Source organism: Gossypium hirsutum, chromosome D05 (assembly GCF_007990345.1).
Source record: "Gossypium hirsutum isolate 1008001.06 chromosome D05, Gossypium_hirsutum_v2.1, whole genome shotgun sequence".
NCBI lineage: Eukaryota > Viridiplantae > Streptophyta > Magnoliopsida > Malvales > Malvaceae > Gossypium > Gossypium hirsutum.
This window is the reverse complement of record NC_053441.1, coordinates 63,686,534-63,699,213: the sequence shown is the minus strand read 5'-3', so window position 1 is coordinate 63,699,213 and position 12,680 is coordinate 63,686,534. Positions and strand designations below refer to the sequence as shown.

At 35.7% G+C, this 12,680-nt stretch overlaps 1 protein-coding gene across 1 annotated transcript; it reads right to left on the bottom strand.

Moving 5' to 3' along the window:
- Positions 1–10,885: 10,885 nt before the first annotated feature.
- On the bottom strand, positions 10,886–12,465 carry LOC121216973 (putative disease resistance RPP13-like protein 1). The gene has a single exon (XM_041092501.1). It carries the CDS (start codon positions 12,380–12,382, stop codon positions 11,180–11,182), a length of 1,203 nt encoding a protein of 400 aa, XP_040948435.1. The 5' UTR covers positions 12,383–12,465; the 3' UTR covers positions 10,886–11,179.
- Positions 12,466–12,680: the final 215 nt, after the last annotated feature.

Here is a 12,680-nt window from a genome sequence, read left to right as displayed (position 1 = left end):
GTTTGTTTTAAATACCACTTTGAAAGTCACCTTATACCTCACCCTGCTAGTTTTGATTAATATATTTTATCTGGCAACCAATTGAACAAAAATTGTTGAAGGTATTTACATTTTTTGTATTGCTACGCATAGACACGTTTTAGCAATACAATTATATTCTTTGTTCCTTGAGTGGATTTATTCCTTTTTTTAACATATTGTAGAAGTCATATGGGTGTTTGAATTTGGATTCAGGTTGTCCCTTGTGCAGTACTAGCTCTGTGTATTCATCCAACAACTTCCCATAATCTATTGAATCGGATTTCCTGGGCATTCTGTGTATATCTGGAAGCCGTTTCAGTTTTACCTCAGTTGCGAGTGATGCAAAACACCAAGGTAAAAATTACTTAGATGGCAGATTTAATTTTATAAATAAGGTTTATAAGATCACCCTGTTTAACTCACTTTTTTGTGCTTATTATGTGTTTGCGTTGGGTGTTGCAAGGTAATAATATTATCCCGTCTAAATAAAACAATTACTTAAGATTTGCATTTCAACTTGAGGTATTATTCAAGTAAGGTAAATGAAAAGGGCCATACTTTGTTAACATTTCGTTTTTGACTCATATACCATGGTAGTCTCAAGTTCAACTCTGTTATAATTAATAATAACAAGAAGCATGTACAAATATGAATTCTCTCCTTTAAATGGATTCTGAATTCTTCAAACTCATGTACAAATATGAATTCTCTCCTTTAAATGGATTCTAAATAACCACTCGATGAATTCTCTACACTGTTGATTTTTCAAATATGCATGTTATGATTTTCAAGGACAAAGTTCTTTGTAGTTTGTGAACCTGGGACACAGCACATGGAGGCTCTCTTGAAAGTTGTTTATGAGCTCTACACAGATTATGTTTTGAAGAACCCCTTCTATGAGATGGAGATGCCCATACGATTCGAACTCTTTGACATCAACCTGACACAGGCAGTACAGAAGGATCGTGTTGCGCTTTTGGGGCGATAAGCTATCCTGGAACCTTTATCTTACCAAAATGTCACCATCTCTTATCTTCATCCGTACACTTTTGATGGAAGATTGCTATCAAGTTTGTATCAACCTGTGTTTTGGGATATCATCAAGCTCCTTTGTTTAGCTCATAAGTGCTGAATTATTTATAACATATGATGATTTCTGGAGTTGCTTCTTGCAATTAACATTTATAAAATTAATGAAAAAATCCTTTGAATTATTTGTTTGCTATTGTTTTTCAATCTTTATTTAGGAAGAAGTTACAGCAGGGGAGATCTTATGAATGAAACATTCATAGTGAATCATTTGCATTCATTCAAAAATTAAATTATATATATTATGATTTTAGTATTATATATTATGATTTTAGTAAATTTATATAAGAATATTTAATATTAATAATTTTATTAATTATATATTTGTATCTAATTATATTTAATAATAATTTTAAACTATATTTTGTAGTATTTATATTATGATTTTAGTAAATTCATATAAGAATATTTAATATTAAGAATTTTATTAAATTATATATTTTTATTAAATTATATTTAATAATAATTATTTTATATTATATTTTATATTATTATATATTATGATTTTAGTAAATTCATATAAGAATATTTAATATTAAGAATTTTATTAAATTATATATTTTATTAAATTATATTTAATAATAATTATGTTAAAATATGATTAAATTATTTATTATTGATATTAATAATCTTATTAAAATTTAATAACAATAACAATAACAATAATCTTTTACCTAAACAAATTTCTGCTAAGGGTATTTTAGTCATTTTAGTTTTTTCCCTTATGCTATTACACCTCCATTCCATTCAACCAAACACAAGAATATTATTACGCCTCTATTCCATTACATTCAACCAAACAATTGAATTGCTATTACGCCTCTATTCCATTACACCTCTATTCCAATACAGCGAGCCAAACGTGGCCTAAGGTTTTTAAAGTTAAGAGAGAAAAGAAAAAAAATCATTTTGGATTTTAATTACAGTTATTTTGGGAAGATTATATTCACTGATATAATAAAAACAAAGGTTAATTTTGTCTTCAATCCATAATCTGAGATAACGTAACGTTATTTTTTGTCTTTAATTACTGTTCAAGAATGTGAGAATGAGATAACCAAAATGTTAAAAAATTTAAACACCGAAATTTCATTCAAGAATGTAAAATTACAAACTATGATATAAGATTTAACTAACTAAACGTTCCCAAGTGTAATTAGAGCAACTAATTACAGAATAAAAATTGGATTAATTGCACAAATAATTGCAAATAATTACATACAAATCTAATTTTTTATGGCTTTTCACACTCCCATACATGATTTAAGTTTAAAATATTATTTTTTATATGGTAATAATAGTATTTTAATTTTATAGCATATATATTTTTTAAAAGGGCATATATTTTATTTTTAAGGATGGTTTGGGCTCTTATCTACTTAGCAAGCAATCCATATTTGCTGACCCAATTCTTGAGTTGGGTCAAGAGAATTTCCAAAGTCCAATAAGTCTTTAATTTGGTCCAAAGATGACCATATATCAACCCTCTTCTACATGGCTTATGTTGTGGAAATGCTACAACATTGAGCACCAAAAGGGTGAACTTCAAGATTGTCTATTCTTCCGGTGCATCAATTGTCTCAAAAACTGCAATCATGTGTTTTAGTGTATAAAATGATCAAATTAGCAAATTTATCTTAGTATTATTTAACAAGACAAAGTTGTCATAAAAATCCCAAAATTTGTTATTAAACACTTAAAATTTGCATGAATTACCAAGCTAGAAGTGCTAAAGATAACTCTATATGTTAGAGTTATCAGTTAGACAAGAGAGGCGACTGATGTGTTTTCACGTGACTAACTAAAAATACGATGAAGGTAAGCTTCCATATTTTTAATAAAATCAAAATTTCCATATTTTAAGCTTCTTTTTTTTCATTTTAGCTGAACAAAAAAGGATTGTGACAATTAAAAGAAAGACAAAAATCTTCATTGATGCTTTACGTCTCGCATTAGCTAAAGTATAGAAGAGGATAAATACAATACTTAGAACTATACATAACTCATTCAAACCATTGAATAAGTCGATAAATGCGCCTCAGAACGCTTCAACTTTTGAAACAAGAATCTGCCATATTTTAAAATAAGCCTCAAGATGTTTTTTTTTTTTTCATTTCAGCTGAACAAGAAAGGATAGTGACAATCAAAAGAAAGACAAAACTCTTCATTGATGCTTTACGTCTTGCATTAGCTGAAGTATAGAAGAGGATAAATACTATATTTAAAACTATACATAACTCACCCAAACCATTGAATAAGTCGATAAATGCTCCTCAGAACGCTTCAACTTTTGAAACAAGAATCTGCCATCCAAGATGAGAATTTTGTACCACTGCAATTCTTAATGATGAGTTGCTCAAAATTTTATAAATATTTAAAATATAGTTTATATATTCTAATTAAATTTTATAAATAATTATTATTTATTGCTTAAAAATATTTAAAATTTATAATTCATTTATTAAAATATTAACAACAAGTTATAATAATTTTTTAAATTCTTACTAAAATATAATAATATTAACTAATTTAAATATTATTTAAACGCATATTTGTTACTTGATAATAACATGTCTAAAATTGACATTTTATTTTTCAAAAGTATTTTTTGACAGCAATACTAAACAAATTTTAAATCAAACTTTTCAAAAGTACTTTTCCACCGCACTTTTCAAAAGCACTTTCCAATGCCATTATTTGGAAATGAAAGAGAATGAGGAAAAGAGTTGACCAATGCCATTATTTGGACAGAAGAACAAATGTCCGTAGTGCATGCTAGCAACAGCTAAGGTTGGGAAGAGAGGAAAAGAATAGGAAAAAAAGAAAGAAATAAAATTGAAATAGGAAAGAAAAAACAAGAAAGTGAAATAAAAAATAGGAGAAATTGGATAAAATGTCGAAATAAAAATAGAAGATAAGTTAATAAGGATGGAATATCCTTTTCCAAACCAAGTAAAGATATATTGAAAATAAGGAAAATGTTATAAGATTGAAGTTTAATGTGAAATTGTTCATCTTATTCTTCCCTATTGTATATAAGACGAGTAAAGTAAAAGAATAAAATAAACAATACACAAAGCTCACATTCTACAAAAACCCATGATCTAATGCTACTCCAACATTAAACCCCAAAGCCAAGAAACAAGTTTACAAACGTTTGAAACTACTGAAACACCACCCATACCCATTGAACTGTATGCCAATAACATCTCATCAACATTTATACTTTTGTCTTTGAAATTTTTAACAAGAAACAAGTTTACAAACCTCTGAAACACTAAATGAAAAATTCCACCCTTTTAACAAGAGAAGTGTCATCTTTTTTACTTTTCCTTCAAAGGATCTTTCTGAAACCTCACTTCCACCCCAACTTCGCTTTCAATCCCTGCAAACATCATTCAATAAATACCATCAATTTCAACAAGGGGTATGTGGGAAATCTTAGACCACTCTCGTCCTTTATCGCTTGAGCACTCTTTTTGCAGCAAAGGACACCTGTAAATTCTTAAATATCCAAGCGACAGAAGTACGTCTTTTTCCGGAAGAGATGTTAGCTTGGGACATTCACTGATTTCCAGTCTTTGAAGAGAGGCGAGGTCTTGAAAGCCCTCGGAGAACATGAATTCCAGGTTCTCAAATTCTGAAAGGAAGATACGGGTGAGAGAACGAGGCAGCATCATTCCAGTCCCTTCTTCTGGGAACGACACCACATTTGAGCATCCTCCACCTCCGATGGTCAATTCTTGAAGAGAGGTGAGTCTATTTAATCCCCATCCACAAGTGACCTATAAATCTTGGGTGCGTTTGAGATTGCAAGTGATGTGAGATTGGCAGGGAAACCCTCCCATGGAAATGATATGTCAGCCGAACAGTTGAACACCCTTAATCGTCGAAGGGAGGTGATTGGCCATGCACAATCACTAACTTTGAAAGCTCTGAAGCTGGTGCTGGGCAACCCACTTTCTTCAAAAGAAACCAAATTTGAACACCAATCCAACCAAATCTCCTGGAGATGGATGAGCTTGTCTGGTCCTCGTGGTAGAGATTTAATTCTAGAATCTGTAATATTAATAGATTCAAGACAAGCGCTTTCCTCAAACTCCTCGGCTATGTATTCCAACATTGTGACATCCCCAAATTCTCAAATGTTTAAGCGTTATGGGAAACTTGGTGTTTGAAAATAGGCAACTCAGCTTTGAGCAGACAGAAATATCGAGAAGTTGAAGCTGATTGCAAATATTTTTATGCCTCTTCGATGACAAAGACATTAGAGACGGACACTTATAGAAAGACAACTCCTCAAGAAGACAGAGGGTACTACTCATACTCTTATTATCTTCTTTTTCATCAACCAAATACTCCAAATTCTTACAGGAATCAATTGTCAGCTTTTTTAAATTAGGAGGTAAGTTATTCTCTGCAAAAGAAACCAAGCTTCGACAATTATAAATTACCATCACTGTAAGGAATGTGAGCTCATGTAAGACTTGTGGCAGTCTATTGAGCCTTTCACAGTCATATATCCGCAGAGATTCTGTTGCGCGGAAGCGTGTGAAAGAGTAAAATTATTGTACTAAAAAATCACACTAAGTTCAATTCCCATGAAAGAGAGGTGAATCACGAGGATCACTTAAGTACCAAGTCTTTCCTAGCCAGAATATCCCTCTATCGTAATTTAATAGCACAATAAATCATTACAATCACACTCACAAAATATGAACAATAAATAGTAAAAAACACCAGAATTTTAACGAGGTTCGGCAAATCTTGCCTACGTCCTTGGGCACTACCAAATATATTTCACTCCAAAAATACAAGTGAAACTTTACAAATAGGGAGAGAGAACAATGCCTTAAGTAGAGAATGGCAAATGTGGGATGATGAGAATGAGCAATGGTTGGCCTATTTATAGTTGAGATTCAAGGGCCACCTTGCAAAGTCACTATTCACTTAGGGACCAAAAATTGCTATTTTCCCATGCCCAACACTAAATAAATATTTGGTGCCCATAACTTTGACCTTTCCAAAGTATGGGTAGGTATGGGAAAGGTATGGGCAAGGTATGGGGTATGGGTATATTCTAATAATCTCCACCTTGAAGATTTGATTAGGATAATCTTATTTTCACACAATTCTTTCTGCTTTTGACAACAATACTTGATAGTGCCTTCTTCAACTGTTAAACTTGCAGGATATTAATCAAGTTCAAACAATGTTCGAACTTGGTTGCTGTTACCACCTTGGTCATCATATCTGCGGGATTATCTGCAGTCTTGATCTTCTGAAGACAAATTTTCCCCTCTTCAATAATTTCCCGCACAAAATGGAATCGTACGTCGATATGTTTTGTACGTGCATGATAGACTTGATTCTTTGCTAAATGAATAGCACTTTGACTATCACAATACACGTTAATATGCTCCTGAACCAACCCCAAGGTTTTAGCCATACCTTGTAACCAAACAGCCTCCTTTACAGCCTCTGTTACAGCCATGTACTCGGCTTCTGTGGTTGACAATGCAACTGTAGACTGTAGTGTAGACTTCCAACTTATTGGTCCTCCAGCAAGTGTAAACACATAACCGGTGGTTGATCTTCGCTTGTCTAAATCACCGGCATAGTCAGAATCAACGTACCCAATAACACCTTTACCAAGTGTACTATCCTGCTTGAACAGTAATCCAACATCCACGGTCTTCTGAATATACCGTAGAATCCATTTCACAGCTTGCCAATGTCCTTTTCCAGGATTATGCATATACCTGCTCACTATACTAACTGCCTGTGAAATATCGGGTCTTGTACACACCATTGCATACATCAAGCTACCCACTGCATTAGAATACGGAACTTGCAACATGTATTCTTGTTCCGTATTCGTTGAAGGAGATAGTTGTGCAGAAAGCTTGAAATGAGAAGCCAACGGGGTACTTACAGGTTTGGTCTGCTCGTTCATACCAAACTGCTGTAGTACTTTCTTCAAATACTGCTTCTGAGACAAGCTAACTCTGCCATGAGCTCTATCTCTACATATTTCCATGCCGAGAATCTTTTTAGCTTCTCCTAGATCTTTCATCTCAAACTCGAGATTGAGTTGAGTCTTCAATCTTTCAATCTCAACTTTGCTCTTAGATGCTATTAGCATATCATCAACATATAAAAGCAAGTATATGAAAGTTCCTTCTTGTAGCTTCTGAAAATACACGCAATGATCAAATTTACTTCTTGTGTACCTTTGCCCTTTCATGAACTGATCAAATCGCTTGTACCACTGCCTCGGAGATTGCTTCAATCCATAAAGCGACTTTGTCAGTTTGCAAATCCAATTTTCTTTTCCAGCAACCTTGAATCCATCTGGCTGAGTCATATAGATTTCCTCTTCCAAATCACCGTGTAAAAACGCGGTCTTCACATCAACTGAACTAGTTCAAGGTCATATTGCGCAACCAAGGCTAGCAAAATCCGAATAGACGAATGTTTCACAACTGGAGAAAACATTTCATTGTAGTCCATTCCTTCTTTCTGAGCGTAACCCTTTGCTACCAATCTAGCCTTGTATCGAATTTCATTTTTACCAGGAAATCCTTCCTTCTTTGCATATACCCATTTGCATCCAATTGCCTTCTTTCCCTTGGGCAGTCTCACCAACTCCCAAGTCCTATTTTTATGAAGAGACTGCATTTCTTCATTCATAGCTTGCTTCCACTTTACACCATCAGAGTTACTTATTACTTCTGTGTAAGTGGAAGGAACATCATCATCTGCAATTGGAAGTGCATAGGCCACCATATCGTCAAAGCGAGCAGGCTTACGAATCTCTCTTCTTGGCCTCCTATATGCAATTGAATCTTGTTGCTGTAGAAGTTCTTGGGTCGAAACTTCTTCATCATTTGTTCTTTCAATATTAGCTGGATCATCATTAACCTTTTCAAACTCCACCTGCTGCAAAGTACTACTGGTTTTGTCATCCTTTTGTGAATCCTCGTTCTTCATCATGGTTGATTCATCAAAAGTTACATCTCTACTGAAAACAATCTTCCTTGTATCAGGACACCAGAGACGGTATCCTTTTACACCACCAGTTATACCCATGAATAATGCTTTCTTTGCTCTTGGGTCTAACTTAGATTCTTTTACATGATAATATGCAGTGGAACCAAAAACATGTAAAGAATCATAATCAGTAGCAGGTTTACCAATCCACATCTCCATAGGAGTTTTTCCATTTATTGCAGCTGATGGCAATCGGTTAATTAGATGGCACGTATATGTAACTGCCTCAGCCCAAAATTCCTTGCCCAATCCAGCATTGGACAACATACATCGAACTTTCTCTAGTATAGTCCGATTCATGCGTTCTGCCACCCCATTTTGCTGTGGTGTATCCCGAACAGTGAAGTGTCGCACAATGCCCTCATCTTGGCATACTTGTAGAAATGGATCGTTTTTGTACTCAGTACCATTATCTGATCGAAGTCGTTTGACCTTTCGACCAGTCTGAGTCTCCACCATCTTCTTCCATTTCAGAAATGCATCCAAAACTTCACTTTTTCTTTTCATTAGATACACCCATACTTTTCTTGAATAATCATCAAGAAAAGTGACAAAATAGTGCATACCTCCCAAAGAAGCCACTTTGGTAGGTCCCCACACATCACTGTGAACGTAGTCCAGAATTCCTTTCGTATTGTGAATTGCTGGACCAAATTTTACTCTCTTCTGCTTGCCCAGAACACAATGTTCACAGAATTCCATTTTGCAAGAATTTGCACCTTTCAATAAGCCTTGCTTCACCAATGTCTGCAAAGCTTTTTCACCAGCATGTCCCAATCGCATATGCCATAACCTGGTAGCCTCTAAATCTGCATCTTTCGCAGAAGCTGTTGATGTTGATCCAATAACTGTACTTCCATTTAAATAGTACAAGTTATTTCTTCTAGTGCCTTTCATCACCGTCAATACCCCAGCTACTACCTTTAGTAATCCATCTCTCAAAGTGATTGTGAGCCCTTTAGATTCTAGGGCCCCTAATGAGATGAGATTTTTCTTCAAGCTGGGTACATAGCGAACATCTGTCAGAACTTGGATTGAGCCGTCATGGTTCTTCAATTTGATTGTACCTACACCCATTGTCTTACAGGCACTATCATTGCCCATAAAAACAACTCCACCTTCTAGTTCTTCAAGACTAGAAAACCAGTCCTTATTAGGACACATATGGTAAGTACATCCCGAATCCAATATCCACTCATCCGTTTGACATGCCATTGCCATGCCAACCAAGCTAAAGTCTGACTCCTCATCATGCTCCGCTACACATGCATTAGAAATAGACTTGCCCTTTTGTAACTTAGGATAATTCTTTTTCCAATGCCCTTTCTCACGACAAAAGGCACATTCATCTTTGGCGGGTCTCCCTTTGGACTTTCCCCTTCTACCAGATTTGCTACTGTGTGAACGACCTCTTACTGTTAAGACTTCTGCGGTTGTATCTCTGTGATCTCTTTTATCTTTCTTTCGAGTCTCAGATCTATACAACGCACTACAAACTGCATCAAATGTGATCGTGTCCTTCCCATGAAGCAATGTGGTGGTAAGATGATCATATTCATCAGGAAGGGAATTCAACAACAATAATGCCTTGTCTTCATCTTCAAATTTCTCATCCAAATTTAGCAAGTCTGCTAAAATTTTATTGAATGAGTTCACATGGTCATTCATCGACATACCGGGTGCATACGTGAATCGATAAAGTTTCTTTTTCATATAAAGCCTATTTTCAAGACTTTTCGTTAGAAACTTTTCTTCCAGTGTATCCCATAACTTCTTCGCTGATGTCTCCCTCATGACAGAGTACTTCTGCTCTTTGGCCAAACATAGGCGGATTGTACCACACGCCTGTCTATTGATCTTGGCCCACTCCTTGTCATCCATCTTGTCAGGTTTTTCTTCAAGGTCTATATCTAGCTCTTGCTGACATAAGACATCCAGGATCTCACATTGCCACATACCAAAATTATTGGTACCGTCAAATTTCTCTACTTCAAATTTTGCATTTGTCACAGTAGTCCTTGCTGATGACGATGCTGCTGCCATTTTTCTTCTCAATCCCAACTACTGTATACGTGAACAGTACCGTATACGTGAATAGTGCCGTATACGTGAATAGTATCGTAAACGGTCGTATTCCCTAAGTACGAATCTGGCTCTGATACCAATTGTTGCGCGGAAGCGTGTGAAAGAGTAAAATTATTGTACTAAAAAATCACACTAAGTTCAATTCCCAGGAAAGAGAGGTGAATCATGAGGATCACTTAAGTACCAAGTCTTTCCTAGCCGGAATATCCCTCTATCGTAATTTAATAGCACAATAAATCACTACAATCACACTCACAAAATATGAACAATAAATAGTAAAGAACACCAGAATTTTAACGAGGTTCGGCAAATCTTGCCTACGTCCTCGGGCACTACCAAATATATTTCACTCCAAAAATACAAGTGAAACTTTACAAATAGGGAGAGAGAACAATGCCTTAAGTAGAGAATGGCAAATGTGGGATGATGAGAATGAGCAATGGTTGGCCTATTTATAGTTGAGATTCAAGGGCCACCTTGCAAAGTCACTATTCACTTAGGGACCAAAAATTGCTATTTTCACATGCCCAACACTAAATAAATATTTGGTGCCCATAACTTTGACCTTTCCAAAGTATGGGTAGGTATGGGAAAGGTATGGGCAAGGTATGGGGTATGGGTATATTCTAATAGATTCAACACGTGAAATCTTGTCAGGTTGCAATTCGGCTGCCTTGGCTTCCAAAGACTGCAGTTGAGGACAACTCGAAACGGAAATGAAACGATGTCCAACTAAACTGAACCCAAACATGATAGAGATGCTAACTCCTCCCAACCATCAATTGAAAAATGTTCTGAGTTTCCAAACCTTAACATTGTCCTATCTGCTGGAATATTAAACTTTGAAATGTTAGAAAGAGACAAAGTTTGCAAAGAGGAAACCTCCTTTGCAGAAGAAGAGCAATCATCCACCAGTTTGCAAAGAGGAATATTATACTTTTTCCCATTCACTATGATTCTTAACTGTCCGTAATAAGCTTCCAATGGCTTTTGCTGCCAAAGGTAAGCCGTTGCACCTTCTCACTATGTTCTCTCCAATTTCTTTAAATTGGAGATGCCCATCAAAGTTTCTTGCTTTCAATGCATGCTGAGCAAATATGGATAAACAATCATGATGCGAGAGTTTATCCAAGTAAAATGCTTTCACTGAATCGACATTAGATGAAACCTTTTGGAGTCGAGTTGTTACAATAATCTTGGTTCCTGCTCCAAATGGAGCCCGTAAGATGTTCCAATCACTGTAACTCTCATTCCAAATGTCATCTAAAATAAGCAACAACCTTTTTCCGGATAACTTCTCCTTCAACTTGACTTGAAGCAAGTTCAAGTCATTCTCATCACGTGAGTCAGCATCGAGGGATCTTAAAATCGTCTTTGTTATGTTAACAGCATCAAAGTCATCAGAAACGCATACCCAGGACTTGTGATCAAAAGACTCCTTAATGCTGGGATCATTATAAACAAGCTGAGCAAGAGTTGTTTTCCCCATCCCTCCCATGCCAAGGATGGAAAGGACACAAACTCCATCGGAATTGTTACTTTTGAGCAACTCAAGCGTTTCTTGCTTCTCATTGGCTCTACCAATATACTCCACTGCTCCATCCATCAAGGAAGTTGGTTGCAGCCTGGGTTTCTTTCCCTTGGAAGTTACGCCTTGAGACATGATCTCACTGAACCCCAAACTACTTCTTCGAGTGTTCAAACTATTCAGTCTATCAGTGATTGCTTGTATCTTTGAAATCATCTTAGCATTGAACATAAAAGAGAATGGAGAGAAATGACCACCAGTACAGCAGGTTGGAATGAGTTTCCGTACCTTACTAGAGCTGGCTTGTGCTTGAGTTTTTTGGAGCTTGAGACGTAACTCTTGGTAAGCGAACTCGTCCAAGATGTCATCCACATCGTAAGCTAAGTCTTGGAGATCGCCCAACCAATTCTTCACACCCTCGTCCTTGATCTGCTTCTCCTCTGCATGGTTCAACACTGCTTTGATCTCGGGTAATATGGATTGCCACAGCTTGAGTTGGTGGTGGAGTTGCCGGTGACCGGCCACAAAGTTGAGTACAGAGTCAAGCAACTTGGCAGACAACAGCTCCAAAAAGGCAGAAAGAGCAGCCTCTCCAAAGACAGACATGGTGGAATTGGGACAAAGAAATCAAAGGGAGAGATGAAGAAGGAAGGGGAGATTGAGGGAAAGGAATGGAGATAGATTGTGTATGATTGGGGATAACAGGGAATGGAGTTGAAGCCAACGAATAGAGACAAATGAGATGGAAAACAGAAGAAAGTGGAAAACAGGTCAGAGTTTTTGGAATGATTAATACATTATATTTTGTAAATTAATTTAATTGTAATTATTTACGCCATACAAGTCTTTGTGTTTTAATGCCATAAGTTAACAATAAATTAATTTTATTCAATGGATTTGAGTT

Excerpts from the sequence above, each read along its gene's own strand:
- LOC121216973 (XM_041092501.1), bottom strand. The coding sequence starts at position 12,382 with ATGTCTGTCTTTGGAGAGGCTGCTCTTTCTGCCTTTTTGGAGCTGTTG.